General features: G+C 31.9%; 1 protein-coding gene across 1 annotated transcript in view; it reads right to left on the bottom strand.

Moving 5' to 3' along the window:
- Positions 1–7,126: 7,126 nt before the first annotated feature.
- LOC106681126 (carbonic anhydrase 2) overlaps positions 7,127–16,576 on the bottom strand; it is a 157,209-nt gene continuing 147,759 nt past the window's right edge. The window contains exons 4-8 of the mRNA XM_067045012.1: positions 11,995–12,133; positions 11,191–11,296; positions 10,738–10,965; positions 8,629–8,775; positions 7,127–8,253 (exon numbers count right to left, since the gene is read on the bottom strand). Coding sequence (XP_066901113.1) covers positions 8,149–8,253; positions 8,629–8,775; positions 10,738–10,965; positions 11,191–11,296; positions 11,995–12,133 — 725 coding nt within the window. The 3' untranslated portion in view covers positions 7,127–8,148. The remainder of the gene's footprint in view (positions 8,254–8,628; positions 8,776–10,737; positions 10,966–11,190; positions 11,297–11,994; positions 12,134–16,576) is intronic.

Raw genomic sequence — 16,576 nt, 5'->3', positions numbered from 1 at the left:
CAATAATATTTAATTTTTCTTTATAAGATTATCCACAATCAATACACTACCATATTACAAACCATTTGTTGATTTTAAATTTTAAAAAATAGGCTTTTAACTTATAATAAAGAAAATGACCTGGGCAGAATAGCCTGCAAAAGAAACTTTAAATTAATGTGAGGAAGAAATATATTGAAGATGTCCTTGAGGATGGCTAGAATGGCCGAAACGTTGGACTGGTGAAAAATAAAGTGTTGAGACAAAAATGGATATGAATTTTTGATTTATTTAATAAACTTACTTCATTAGCCCCAAAGTTTCGGGCAGAATTTCAGGCCTAAGAAGAAAAAAGCAAGATAACATCCATAATGAATAAAAGGAAAAACAGAATAATAAGATGATTAAAAACAATCTAGTTCCATAAGTAGTATTGGAATAAAATATATAGCATAATTATTATGAGAAGATTTAATCGGTTTGGGAATATAGTAAAATTAGAATTATAAATCCTAGTTAGAATTATAAATGTTTGAAAATCCAGTAAGCAAATTTATGTAAAAAGATGAAAATTATTTAAAATTGAAATTATGACAAAACTTGAGAAAGAAAATGTATAATTAATTAATATAAAGTTTACAAGGCAACTTCACAAGTTATATATGTATAATGTTTGATATGTATAACTTTAGATTTTACTTCTTTATTTATATTATTTTGCTTACATTAATTATATATACTTTTTCTTTCTCTCAATTTTCATGTAAATTATTTTCTTTTTCTTCCCTCTTTTATAATCTAAATAATACCATGTTCTCATACTGTTTTTTATTTAATTATAATACTAGCACTAAATATTTCCTTCCAAAACCACTTATGTGCCTATATTATTTTTTATTTTGTTGTTATTCTTTTTTTACTTTTATTAACTATGGTTTTATCTTATTTTTATACTAGCACTGATGAAGGTCTGAAATTCTGGTTGAAATGTTGGCACTCATAAAATAAGTTTTACTTATTTGTGATCTTCACTGACCACATTCTTCTCACATCAAATTAGAATTTTGTGCAAAATGATCCTTTGTCTCTCTATAAAATTATTTATTGTGTTCGATTGTCTAAATCTGTAATTCCAACATATTTAACTATATTTTTATGGAATCTAACTATTGCCGTGTACGGGGCTTCGTGGTTTCTAAGCCCGACTAGGGGTTCCCCGTACAGGTATTATATTGAAATTTATTCATATATTAATGTATTTATATTTTGTATTTATATTGTGTATCTCTATCAGTTCCTGATGGGAACCGACTGAAAAGGGATGCGCTATATTTAATTCAACCCCTAGATACCATCTGGTCCCCTAGCCGTGGTATGCTAAATATGAATATCATAATTAATGATTGGAGTTCCTTTCCAACGGTATCGTGTTCACCAATTTACTATGCTATTATATATGAGGTGGCATGCAGGGATTATTAATTATAAAGTAAAGTCTTTGTTACATATTTTATATTTACAATTGTATATATATTACCAAGAATACTATTATGAGAGAGCATGGTAAACTTATATCCTTATACTTTAATTATAAGAGAATGAATTGAGAAGTACCAGTTGAGATATTTAATATTTATACTGACTCTATGTTATTAATTCTACTACTGCCATTCTAATTACATCAGAAAAGGTCTTACTTGTTTCGGTACATCGGTCGGCTTGGCGGTTGTCGCGGAAGAGCGTCCATATCCGCCTCCTGGCTGCTGCTCTCTCTTCCTCTGGCCTGTCTTCAGGTGTTCATCTCTCCCAGACTGTGTCTCTTCTGTCCGGCTCTCTTAGGCTGTATCCCTCTGAGACTCTCCACCAAACTCTGTGTCTTCTCCAACTCCGGGTCCGACTGTTCCTCTACTATGACTGTGTCCAAACCCTTTTGTTAATTTTCTCCCCTCTCCTTCTGACTCCTCCTTCTTTTGATTTCTGTCCTTTGATTGGTTCCTCTATTTTTAGAGGGGGTGAGAAGGTCCAATGACCTTCGACGAAAGTCGGTCTTTTTCCTACCTTTCATCTTTAAAAGTTTCTTCTTTGAAGAAAGCTGGCTTCTGGCGGTTTATTGTATTTTTCCCGAGGTTTTTAGAGAGGCCCCGCGTGAGATAAGGGGTGTTTATTTATTATCAAATACGGCGGCTATTTCTCTGTACTTTCTAATATCTAAACTGGCCACGTGCAAGATAAGGGCTGTTTGTTTGTTTAACTCTGCCTACACGGTCAACCGTTCCTAGAGGGTGCAAACCATCTGTTATCTATATACTTTTATACATTTCTTTAGATCTGTTATTAGATCTGATATTTGCATACGTCCGGCGGTATCTTTGGCATGCCGACAAAAGAAATTATTTTAAGTTAAAAAACTCCAGCTGGTGCCTCTCATACATATCACTATACTATATAAAAAATTAAGTAAAAATTGTGGAATTTTTCTAAACAATCTTCATCTATTTGATGAAATGCTAGCCTGTAAATTTTCCATTCTCCAGTACCTTTAGAGTACACTATCCTGTCATGTATTTTGTTTTCCTGACCTTGCCAAAATTAAATAAGTTCATGACACAAAACATATCCTCCCCATGATGCAGGTTTTGTTATATCAAGTTCTTTGAATCTCTTGACCAATAAATCCCTATTAGGAACAATACAACTTTGAAAATGTATAACAGCACGTATTCTACTTTCAATTGACATGCAGTTGAAGTACTTCAGAGACACTTCTTCACTAACTTTCTTCACAGTTCCTTCAATTCCTTGTCTATTAAAAGAGGGCCAGTAAAAAGTTAAAGCAGCCATTGGGTTTTCTATTAGATTTTTATCTGTACGACTTTCATAGTCAGTAAAAAAGATAAAATCACCAGCACCGTAAGCCTTCACCAATACAATCTTTGCGGATGGTGCACCATTCTTGTTGGCAGTAGATCATTTTTTTTTGTTTTGACTCCCGTCAAAATAGCCCTGACGAAGCCCTGCAACGTGGGGCGAAACATTGGCTCAATAAATAGTATATTCTACTATTTGAGTTTTTTTTTTTTTTGACCGCACCCGGACCATATTCCTTTCATAATTTATCTTTAGTGAAAGCCTTTTCCATTGTTTTATAGCTTAATGTTCAAATGTGGGCCTGTTTTTTGAACAAGAGAGAAGTGTAATCTCTGCCAGATGCAAAGGTTGAAGAAATGTTCCATTACTAAATTCATTATGAAAAACAATTACTTTATGTTGCACTCATTATACCAGATGGAATGCTTCATGACATCCTTTGGAATTAAAATAATAAACTTTACAATTCTACATCAGATAACAGAACAATTAATAAAGACCTCAAGATTTTAAAAAATACCTATAAACGGCACCAAAAGTTGAATTTTTAAACATTTTCAGTTTAAATATAAGAAGATGGTCAGGATTGCAGTCAAAAGAGAAACAAAAATAGTTTACAACTATTTATTTTCCGACGTTTCGCCCCACTCTGCAGGGCTGTTCAAAGGTAAAGATTAAACAGAAGCTAAATTTTCTGTTTAAATTAATATTAAAGTGTGTAAGCTTAAACATCCTAACCTTACTTGAATAGTAATGGTAAAATGAACCCTTCGAAAGGGACTGACAGAGTCAATCGGATTGACAGTCATCATTCAAAAACCAAACTGACATCAATCATGAAGGCCCCCACATCAGTCCGATTGAGGCTTACTTTTATATGAGATATGGAACAATAATATAACCGTGTCCAATGTCTCTTTCTATTCATGATTGACAGAAAGCTTTTTGGTTTAACAGTACTGAAATGTTAAACATTATTTACAATATAAAAATGATTGACAATAACTGAATGAGATATTCAGGGGTCAATAAAAAAATAGTTTTCAAATATTTATTTGCCGATATTTCGCCTCACTTAACAGGGCTAAAAAAAATTACAAAGCAACCCAAAATATGTTGAAAATGTAAGATGTATTATCATGCTTTTATTCTTCATTGTCAACATGTTTTTAGTTGTTTTGTCTCTTTTTTAGCCCTCATGGCGTCCTGAAAAGGGGGGGGGAATGACGACAAAATTGGAAACTATTTTTTGTTTCTTTTTGACCGCACCCCGAACATTTCCTTCTTAAATATTATTTATTCAGTTTTTTTTTTTTTTTTTACAATGATCGACAAATCCACGTTCCTCCCTATTCTTCAGAATCGTGGACCCTCACTTCGAAACACAAGTGCCGTATCCGATCCATGGAGATGCGGTGCCTTCGTAAGGTGGAAGGAAGGACACGACAAGAGAGAGAGTACGGAATAGTACCATTCGGACTAACCTCGGAGTCAAACCGGCTGAGAGCATCCTAGAGGGGCACAAGCTAAGATGGTTCGGACACCTTCGGATGGACCAGAACTGCCAGAAAGACATATGAGACTCGCGTGGTGGGAAGAAGGCCAAGAGGAAGACCACGCATTTCCTGGGAGGAGTGTGTTAAGGAGGTGGGATACGTACTGGAGTAAGTGAAGGGAGATGGTCCAAGAGCTAGATATCGGGTCCAGACTCTGCAAATTGTAAACCCACACTGCGCAAGCGGTAAAGGGGATAAAATAATTATCATGATGATGTTTTTTCACTTTATATGACTTTTTTCAGAATTATTTTGGTTGTTATTGAAATCTGTACCACTACAACCCATGAATGGTCAGGGGCTTAGTACTTTGTAAGGAAGTACTGTTAATAAGCCAACGGTTTTACAAGGAGGTGATTTGGTCAGAATCAGATTTTTACCCAATTAAGAGTACCCAATTTATGAGGCTAGGTGGACCCCAGGAGGGCTCCAGAAGGAGGGCTACAGTGTAACAGAAACTAATTTTCTGCCCAGCCGGATTCAAAATCGAGTCCTTGGAGTTAGTAGCCTCGAGCCTTACCCCGGGGCTACCGCGCCTCCCTTTGGTTTTTATTACATCATAAAATTTCCATCAAAATTGACTTTGGCGCTTGCTCCAAGGATGACTGAAAGAGAAGGCCAATACATAAGGTCTGTTCCAACAACGATTTCTGACTTTCCAGAACTGTAGGGAGCATGCGTAGTACGTGTTCCCCCCTCCCAAATCGTGTACTGCGCAAGCTCCGTAGAGTTCCTGGATAGTCAGAAGTCGTTGTTGGAACAGACCTGTAATATTTAAAATAGATAAAAATATTGATGTTAGCTAGATAAACATGGGATAAAAATGGAACCCTATACGGTCATTCGGAATGAAAGTCATCATTCAAAAGCCATACTGACCCGAATCATAAAGACACCTTCACTGTCATTTCGCCTGACGCTTAGTTGTAAATTAGATATAGAACAGTAAGCATTTGTGTGAAAGGTCTCTGGATTCATAATAAATGGAAAGCTTGTTCGAACACTAACCGGCTTGTTGGTTTAACAGTACTGAAAAGTTAAACATCATTTATCCAGTCTTTTTTTTCACTAGATATAATTTTTTTCAGAAATATTTTGGTTTTAATTGCATAATAACATTCACACTTCCATCAAAATTGACTCAGGCGTTTGCTCCAAGGTTTACTGAAAGAGGAGGCAGCAAAAGATTGTTAAATGTATAATTGGTGAGGTATGTGGATGAAGGGGCAATGTAACATTTTTTGAATCTTTAGTGGAATGGCAACAAACTTGATGTTACTAACCAAGCTTCTCGAATCTATACTATCTGCCCTTATCCCTTGTATGGAATGCAAATAACCTGGGTGCTTGAAGCTTGAAGATGATGAAATTTCAATGCTTCCAGGTAGGATTTATATTTGGCTGGTTATTTTTAGGATCCGGGGGGATACAATTTTAAGGTATCGGGTGAATTTGTTTTTGAGAACCATAATGGATTGGTGTTTGGGGCCATGTATGGATTATTTTGGGGGCCCGGGACTGATACAATTTTAAGTTCTGGGGCCCGGGGCTGACATAGTTTTAATTTTTTGAATAAATATACAGGAACATTGTTAATATGAACAAATATCAACATTGCATTTGGTAAGGTTGATATTTTGCGACAATTCATCGTCAAGGTGTATACATATGACAGATAAACGTAGCAGTTAGTGCGCCATAAACACCCCTTGATTTGTACCCAATAATTGATGCTCAATGGATTGTAATGGAACAACCATTCCAAATAACTCATCCACTCACTTGTGCATGCGCGAACTTGCCATAGTTTGGCAAACGTGTAGAGGTACCTTTTTTACTTTTGAATTTCAATCTTTTATTATTTAATCAATTTTTAAAATTAGTTTTATTGAAATCATCGAGGGAAAATGAGTTTGTACTTTTTTTTCCTACTCATCAGAACCATTAACACACAATCAAATTATAATTAAAAAATTGGAAAAGCTGTAGGATTTCCTTATTGAAAAATAATGTAGCACTTATCTTAATTAAACTTGAAACCTCTCCATGATCTTTAAATAAATTTATTACGAGGAAAATCAACATGAAGTGTCTTGTTGTTTTAACTATTCATTGAAATTCCTAACAGGATTAAAGTAAGGTTAAAAAAACAGTGATTTCATAAACTAGAAATTCCAAAGCTCTGATAAGTGATCGAGGACATAAAATAAAAATAAAAACAATTTTATTAATTTTAAATTAATTGATGGAAAGGATAATATAATTAAACACCAGAGTAATTATGCCTAAAATTATAAAATAAAATACACTGTGTAAATATAAATTTATTTTTTAATATTATATAAATAGATTGTATCATAATATTGTTAATAAAAGTAAAATATTTAAGTGAAAACTTATTTATCCTGGTTTATCCTCGATAAACCTTTAGTTCCAATTAGTCCGGGGCGGCTTTGCTGAATGGTCTGACCAGGTGTTTTATCTCAATGGCCTTCTACCGGCTAGTCGGTAACTGCTATAATAAATGTTCAATATATCTACTTAATTAAACTAAATGAACTTCTTTTTTCTCAACCCAGTATTGTCGATACATAGCAACAAAAATTATTATCTTGGCAAGTTCAAAAAAGTTATCTCTGATAAATAAATAATTCTATGTACCTTCGATGATTAATGAAATTTGATTCTTAAAATGGGAGGAGCTTAAAAAGGATAAACAGAAGTTTTAAAAATAACTTTATTTACATTATGAAAATAGTTAGCAACAACAGTAAATTCTAAAATACTAACACAAACATACAAAATAACATGATTTATATACAAACATACCTAATTTATTTATTTTTTTAATCCTTACATTAAAATAAATTCCATACCAGAGTTTCGCTGTCACATGAAGACATTAACCCATTATGTAATATACAATAACTGTTTTCTTTATAAAATACTCAAAATTTGGAATACATATTTATTATTTAGATTTATTTGAGTTGTATACTAAGAACATGTGTTGTTTAAAAATAAATAAGAAAGGCACCATTAAACTTCTTAATACAGTTTAAAAATCAACGTCACAAAATGATCATGGGTTAATAAAATCATAGTAAAATTAATGAATTTAAATCTATATTTATTTCATTATAGCCACAATTATTTTTATATATAATAAATAATAACAATGTTTTAACTAATCTTTTTAAGATGGCTGGTTTGTCAAACAAGATGAGTCCGTTAGGTAGTAAAATAAAACCCTTCATTAACTTCCAAAAATCAAAAACGTACAATTTTTGTAATAAAAACCATAAATGTTCATCAGTCAAATTCAACATTTTGATTTCCAGTTATTTTTTAAGGAATTTTAAGAATGTACCAAAAAAGTAACAGAGCTGAAAATAACCACCCCACCCTACCTAATTTCAAACATTAAACTTTCGAATATTATAATTTAATTTATAATTTTATCTTATTAAATAAAGCATCTGAAATATACACTGAAGTCTATTGATTTAAAAATATAAATTCATTTTAATACACCATTTTTATGTTAATATAAAAAAATTTTTTATATAATTTTCTCCATAAATCTAAAGTTAAAATTGAGAACAATCATCTAAGATTCGAAGCAGTAACAGGAACTAATAGTCAATCAACATTAATTTTAAAAAACTTCAATTCTTAAAGATTTATATATTTTTTTAATTTTATAAACCTAATTTTTAAGGTAGTAACTATTTTTATGGTATCATTAAAAAAAAAATGTATTAACCAACTCTGTAATTCTAGATGTAGATTTCAATATGTAAAATCTAGAGTTAAAATTGAGTCTCGGAAGAACAGCGGGCAACAAGATCTGAAACGGTTTATGAGATTAATGTCAAATTATTATTAATTAAATCCATTTTCAATTCTTATTTATTTTTTAAGTTTCGGAAAACTATCATTTATTATTTAAATACTATATTAAATTTATGTTGCACTCTTTCCAATTATTGGATAAAAAGATTTATTTCTGTAATCAAACACAAAATAAAAAATATTGAACTCAAATAATCTTTTTAAGATTTACAATTATTTACAGACTGATACAGATTATTTAAAAAACATAAAATAAATTTCAACAAAACATTTAACAGCTCGTGGTTTAATTTTTGTACAAGAAATAACCTAATTGTTACTAAGAGGACTGACTGGAATATATAAGTAGTACAAGGAGTGTTACCAATACCACATCTATTTGAGGATAACGTTGTGAAGCATGTGATTTGAGGTCGGCTGTGTTGTAGAGTACTTGCCGGCCGTGGAGCGGTTGAAGAGGCCGAGCGTTGTGGGTGAGATAGCCAGTCTCAGACTGCAACTTCCTGAATGAATCCAACTCCAAGACAGAATAAAAATATCAGAAAATAGAAAATATATGTACCACATTAATATTAATTAAGATTTATGTGTTCATAATCTCTCTTAAAGCAGAATAGAGATAAAATTCTTAAAGTAGCCTGCTGCTGTCATGGATACCAGATTATTACCTGATACTGTCATGGATATCAAATTATTACCTGCTACTTTCATGGATACCAAATTATTACCTGCTACTGTCATGGATACCAAATTATTACCTGCTACTTTCATGGATACCAAATTATTACCTGCTACTGTCATGGATACCAAAATATTACCTGCTACTTTCATGGATACCAAATTATTACCTGCTACTGTCATGGATACCAAATTATTAACTGCTACTTTCATGGATACCAAATTATTACCTGCTACTGTCATGGATACCAAATTATTACCTGCTACTTTCATGGATACCAAATTATTACCTGCTACTGTCATGGATACCAAATTATTACCTGCTACTTTCATGGATACCAAATTATTACCTGCTACTGTCATGGATACCAAATTATTACCTGCTACCGTCATTAACCAAAATCTTATGAGTATTTTTTTTGAGAGGAGGTAAAAATATGCAAATCAAATGGAATAGATAATAGACTAAATTAATTTAAAATTTCTTTTGCACTTTTAAAAACCTAAAGTTCAATTAATTTAATGCCAATTTTTCGATAAAACCGTAATGGTAAGAGCTGCCGCAATAGTCGTTACAGCATCAAAGTGGCCAAGAGGTAAATCACAATTCAAGAATAAAAATTCTCACATTAATTTATATTAAATATTTTAAATTGACTGATTTAATAACAGGATAGTATTTTTTTTATTTATTTACAACTGTACATTCATATACATACATCCAATAAATTTTATTTTAGGTTATAATAGAGTGACACAGGCGTGTATAGAAACTACCCATTGGTAGCACTCTAGTACAAGATAATATATTGTTATATTCATAAGTGTATTGTTTGAATAAATAAAGAGTAAAATAGTGTTTTCTGATCCTTTGTGAATAGTGTCTATCGATGGCATTCTCCCACCCAGCCAAGATTTCATTTCAATAACTAATCCAAAATGGACTCACCCACTTCGACGGGGATAGTGCATAAACACACACATATTAGTGTAACAGGTAATTTTACCATAGTTTTGATACTAAATCAGTGTTGCTTCACTATTTCTCCTTTGGGTTTCTCCTCTGTTCTAAATATCTTTGAGCCTAACCATAGGAATACTCTTCAGTCATCTTTTTCCTTCCACAAGGATCCTCTATTCTATATCCTCTACTCGACTGTAGGCGAATACTCTACAGTTATTATCCAGCAAGGATTTAAGATGAATGCCCTTATTAAAACTTGTTTTCACCTACATTATTATTCAACTGACAGTTTATCTTACTTCAATTTCTGAATTTGAATTTAAACGTTAGTTGTCATTGCTCCAAGCAACAGATATGTTAGGATCCTGATTTTTCGTCTAGATTTATATATTATTAATTTAAAATTAATATCTTAACTGCTACAATCCATGAAGAGTAAGGAGTCTAGTACTTTGTTTGGAAGTACTGTTTCTAGAACAACAGTCATGCAAGGAGGTGATTTGTTCAACATCCTGCTCAACTGCCAGTTTTTTCCCCTCAATTAAGGGTACTAGTTTTTCTAGAGGTTGTGTGTGCCTCAGAACGTTCCCGAACCCACAAGGTTGACTCACAGCCTGAAAGTAAGTATTGAGCTCCCTGTTCTCATTTATATATTGTACAAATATATATTATTCACGTAATAACCCATCAATATGGAACTTCTGAACCCTAGTTTAGTGGTTCCAGCATCAACCCTCCCATTATTATTATGACTCCTATTTGATTAATTTTAAGGAAATTTTTTTTTAAAATGTACAAAAATTTTACTTCTGTATTATTTTATGTTTATAAATTTACCTGATTGTGAGAAAGTAAAACGGGATGTTTGAACTGAATCCAAGTAACAACTTCCAAGCATGGAGGGGTTGTCAGAGATCCGTTGTACGTGAAGTAGTTCTGTTTGTTTTTTGGAAGGAAAAAGTCGAGAGGAAGTAAATATGGCAATTCAACCTGTTGATTAGGAAGAATTATCATCTTGAGCGAATCTACCAGCTCGGAATAGGCCTTGTTGTCCCGAGTACTAATCTATATGGCAACATTAGAAATAGTAAACAAAAAATTAACGTAATAAATATTTTTTTATAATAATAAGAAATAATTAATAAAAATAAGAATTAATAATTAATAAGGTAATAAATAAATAAGATAAGATAAATAATGATAAATAAATAAGGTAATAATTAATTAATAAGAAATAATTAAACCATTTAATATAATAATGAATAAGAAATAATTTTTAACTCTTTTTACCTCAAAAAATAGTGATACGACTGTCAAGCCATCTTTGTGATGCAAGGACTTTTCAAAAGTTTGGTAGGCACTTTTAAAAAATACCATATGCAGCTCCATTGGAAAACTGAAAATCATAATGTTAAATTTTAAAATAAAACACTTAAAAAAAACTATAAAAATACAATACTGAGAAGGAAATTAATTAGATACTTTTTTAAAAATTAAGATAAGAATATATAATTATATTATAAGAGAATATAATCTTCTCTACTCTCATTTATTTTACTCCCAATGTTTTTATTCACCTATGTTTTAGTATCTGACTGATTCAAATCCTTAGAAACAAAAAAAAATCCACATATTCTTGATCTTTCACTCTATGTTCTTCTATTCACTAACAAGATTTCTTGAATTTTTAGTCAGGATTTCCATATTCATAATAACAGAATTTACTTTGATACTTAGACAAAGTATTAATGTTGTCAGTATGCAAGTGTTAGTTTATTGGGAAAGAAGAAAAAGAAAACCTTCCATCATCAAAAAAAGATTCTATGAAATTGGTTAGTGTTGTACAACCTAGAATTTTAAGTATATTTATAAAGGTAGTTAATAATTTAATTTATTGTTTTGATTGCCTAGAAACCCGCCCTGAGATTAAGAGTCAACAATCATGTTGTAAAATTTAAATAAAATTCTACTATCTATTTAATATTAAAGCTTTCATTTAAACCCGAGCTAATCTTAGAAATGAGAATTAAGTTAAAAACTATAAAATTATCTTTTTATTTATTTTAAATTAAAAATAATTATTACAATATTTACCTGTGATTGTTGATCATGTCTTCACTGCCAGAAGAATCGTCAGCGCCCCAATGAAAATGGAGCTGCTGAAAGGTGTATGTCTCCTTGAGGGGTCCTCCTGACACCATTATCGGTTCTGTTCCGTTTATTTCTAACATCACTATAATTAAAAAAATTAATATTTTGAAGTAGAGGTAGAGGTAGCAATAAATTCTTGTGTTGTAAATAATTTATGACAACTTTATTAATTAGATGATAGCTTTATTAATAAATAATGAGCTCAGATTTTATCAATATAAGAAGAAATTTTTCCAACACAATTTCTTCTTTGGGAGTCGATTGGAAATTAATTTTCAACATTAACTACCTTGAAATTACTTTTCTATTTTTAAGTTGTTTTTCTCTCATAAAAATTTCAATTTTTCAGAGATTTGTGCTATAAAAATCTATACTGTACATTTCACAGTACATTATCTACGGGTAAAAATAATTTTAATTGGTAAGAAACTAATTTTAATTGCAAGGTTGAAAACTTGTATTGTTCACAATGGTTAGTTAGCATTACTTTTACTCAAAAGAAAATTATTCATATAAAAATAATATGGTTGAATGTTATTAGATTAAAAAAGTATTTCCATATAACAGGAATCTTGTATGAACCAGCAGCAGCTATGCAAGAAGATCAAATGCTTTCAGACCGCGTGGAGGGTGGTTTAATATGAACTATCAGAAAGCATTTATATTGTGTATTCATTCATATTCTCAGTGTTACTAATTTAAGATGATAGGTAGGAATGAGATAGAGGGGGTTACACCTGTTTTTCCAAATTACCACATTGCTGGAGAAAACAAGTGTCCAGGCATTGTTAAGGAAATTGTTACACTACCAGAGGTTACCATTACGCTGATCTAGGAGGCAACAAACCTGAGGGGCCAGCCCTCAAACCTTGTGGGTGAATGGAAAGGAAGGTAAAGAATATGGAAGTAACAACTTAAAAAAAAATATTAGTATACGAGGAGAAGATGATTGGGGGTGCGGTCAAAATATAACACAAATATATGTATATATAGTTGACTGTAAAGATTTAAATATAAGATGGTCAAGGTTGCGGTCAAAAAAAGAACAAATAGTTTAAAACTATTTAAGACTTAGACGTTTATTAATATCTACTTTTTTTTTTATATTACTATTAATTCTTCTTTTTTTTTTCTTTTTTTTTTTTTTCCCTGTTTTTTTTAGTTTTTGTTTTAAGTACATCTTCTACACTTTCTTAACTGTATATTTTATGTATTTTTAAAAAATGTTTACTCTTGGCATTGTTACTTATTTTTTATTCTAGTTTATTTTATACTGATACTACTTTATGTCTTCCTTCCTTTTATTTATATGTAATTTATTATCACTTTATTTTTACATAATATTTATCCTGGCTTAAATTACCTTATTGTAGTAATATTCTCAGTTTTTTTTTGTATCTTTTTAGCCCTGCAAAGTGGGGCGAAACGTCGGACATTCAAATAGTTTTAAACTATTTGTTCTTCTTTTCTTTTACCGCAACCCTTATATTTATAACACAAATAAGTTGAAATAACTTATTTGATCGTGCCAACGTTTCGGCCAGAATTTCTAGCCTTCATTAGGGTTTGTCCTAAGCCCTGATGAAGGCTAGAAATTCTGGAATTGAATAAGTAAGTAAAAAAGTTTTTTTTTTTTTAGTTATTTTATTTTCCACTTCTTTCATTCCTTTAATTTCGTTCTGTACAATTATTTACTTTATGTCATTCTGTTTATTTTTTGTATTTATTGGTTGTTATCTTGTACTGTTCTTAGCCCTGATGAAGCGTAGAAATTCTGGCCGAAACGTTGGCACGATTAAATAAGTTATTTCAACTTATTTATGTTATATTTTGACCTCACCCCTAACCATCTTCTCCTCGTATAAGTCATCCACAGTCAGCTATCTCTCATGATTAAAATTATTGGTAGATCCCGAAAGGGATTCTGTTATCTGCCATTCAGATGAGATGTTATGCAAACATTGATGTCGACTGCGCATGCTCTGTACAATTAAAAGTAGTTGTTGGAACAGACCAACTCATGTAATGTGGAACAGAGATTTTGATGTATCATGTGATAGAGTATCCTTCTTATAGATTTTTTTAAAGGCAATCTGTGGTGTTTTTCTAGTTATCTACAGCTGAACAACCTATTCTAACCACAGTGGGGGGGGGGGGGGGGGTCAAGTTTTTCATTTTGTGGGACCACCACTTAATGAAAAAAATTAACGCCCTCAGGCCAGATTTGAACCGGCGCCGCCTGCAGATCTCAGAACATAGACCTAGGCCTAAACATCTGAGCTACAGGGCAGCTTATAGCTTTATAAATCCTGTTTCATAATAGTCTAAGTGTTGACCACACAAACGATCTACAATGAAAACATAACTCAGACACAAGTATATGGAACTGAAAACCCTCAAGGTCCAGAACATAACTAAAGCTTACACAATTTTCTCTTTTTAAATAATCCTTTCTGGGGTTGTAATAATTTCTTCCCCCTTTTTACAACCGCCAAATGTCGAAGGTGTTAATTGCCCATCAATAAAACTAGCTATTGTATGCATTATGGGCCCAATAAGTGCTGTCACACAAATCTTGGGTTAATCTATTTCCAATTTTCCTTTTATGGACTACTATCTCTAAAGAGTCCCAATTTATATACTTTGTATGGCACATAAATATCTCCTTATTTAAGAAATATGAGTCATTATATAGAAATTAGTCGAACATAGTTGTGGAAGGACACTCTAGGAGACAAGCTGCATTTTGTAGTCTGTATATTAATAATCGTACATAGAATGGCAAAGTTTCGATATCTTTTCCCTTCATATAATAAAAAATATCTTACACCAAAATATTTGTATATATAAATCGTACATATAAGGCCGGTTGGACCATCACAGTTCAAACTAATTATATTTTATATATATTATATATTGATTAAAATTTCGAGTAAACTCAATAATTATACGTTGCATCAGAGAAGTTAACCTCCAATTATGGTCAGGCGGTAAACTTTACCGACCAATGATAGCCCGTTAAACTGAGACTTTTTTTTTTTTTTCCGAACCCTCTAAAATAGAAATAAAAAGTGAATTAGTAAGTACATTACTGTGAAAAAAGAAAAGTAATTCGTGTTGTGTCTTACCTTTTACTACCTTTGGTATTTTAAGGTTACCTGTTATATTTAATGTTACATATGAGCTATCCATTCAAGGAGCTATTTTGAGTCCGGAGGTGTAAACTGAGATTAGAGCAAATCTGCGTTTAAGTAGATAACTGTAAAAGTAACCTTCCATAGGTACTTTGATCTGTTATCAGGCGAAGGTGGTAACCTTCCATAGGTACTTCGATCTGTTATCAGGTGAAGGTATAACCTTCCATCCAGGTATATAACCTTCCATAGGTACTTTGATCTGTTATCAGGTGAAGGTATAACCTTCCATCCAGGTATATAACCTTCCATAGGTACTTTGATCTGTTATCAGGTGAAGGTATAACCTTCCATTCAGGTATATAACCTTCCATAGGTACTTTGATCTGTTATCAGGTGAAGGTATAACCTTCCATCCAGGTATATAACCTTCCATAGGTACTTTGATCTGTTATCAGGTGAAGGTGGTAACCTTCCATCCAGGTATATAACCTTCCATAGGTACTTTGATCTGTTTTCAGGTGAAGGTATAACCTTCCATTCAGGTATATAACCTTCCATAGGTACTTTGATCTGTTATCAGGTGAAGGTATAACCTTCCATCCAGGTATATAACCTTCCATAGGTACTTTGATCTGTTATCAGGCGAAGGTGGTATTGCATTATTTCTTTTCTTTCCAGTCTATTTTTTTTTGGATGTAAAATTGTCAGTTTTTTTAAATTTTCGATGGTACTGCTATGTTTTTTTACCAATCCTAAGAAAATTTCTTCCTCTCAATGGGAGAAATACAGGCTTCTCTTGTTCATTTTGAAAAAAAAACAAACAAATTCACTGCAATTACACTAATGAGAAAACATAATCGAGGAAATCAAGACACTTTTACATGTCACCTATGTATTTTATCTAAACTTAAGTTAATTGAGTTTACATAAAGGACTGTCTTTTGAGCCATTATTATTGTTGACAGTTTTTTAAAAATAATAATGATTTGTTTCTGTGGATGAAATTTGAATTTTTTAAAAATATTTATTTATTGCTATTTACAACTTGTAATTCATTTAGTAAATCTGATCTAAGTTTAATTGGAGTGTTACAGGCGTGTAGAGAAACTACTCATAGGTAGCACTCTAATGGACATTTTACATTAGCTGGTCTCGTGGCCATCTTCTTTTCAGGCGCCTCGGAGGGTTGTCAGGAATGGAAGAGGATGCAAGGTTAGAAACTAGGGGGTCTGAGTGGTTAGGGAGTTTATAATGGAAGGAGTGATATCTGGTTCGGGCTAGATCGGTTACATAGGGAACATTAAGGTCTTTATTTGTGACAAAGTAAGGAGCATTGAGGATTTTACGAAGGGTTTTGGATTGTAAGGATTGAATATGAGAAGAATTCG

Source organism: Halyomorpha halys, unplaced genomic scaffold (assembly GCF_000696795.3).
Source record: "Halyomorpha halys isolate HHAL.00 unplaced genomic scaffold, Hhal_1.1 Scaffold311.1, whole genome shotgun sequence".
Classification (NCBI taxonomy): Eukaryota; Metazoa; Arthropoda; class Insecta; order Hemiptera; family Pentatomidae; genus Halyomorpha; species Halyomorpha halys.
The sequence above is the reverse complement of the archived record's forward strand: the minus strand, read 5'-3'. Positions and strand labels throughout refer to the sequence as shown.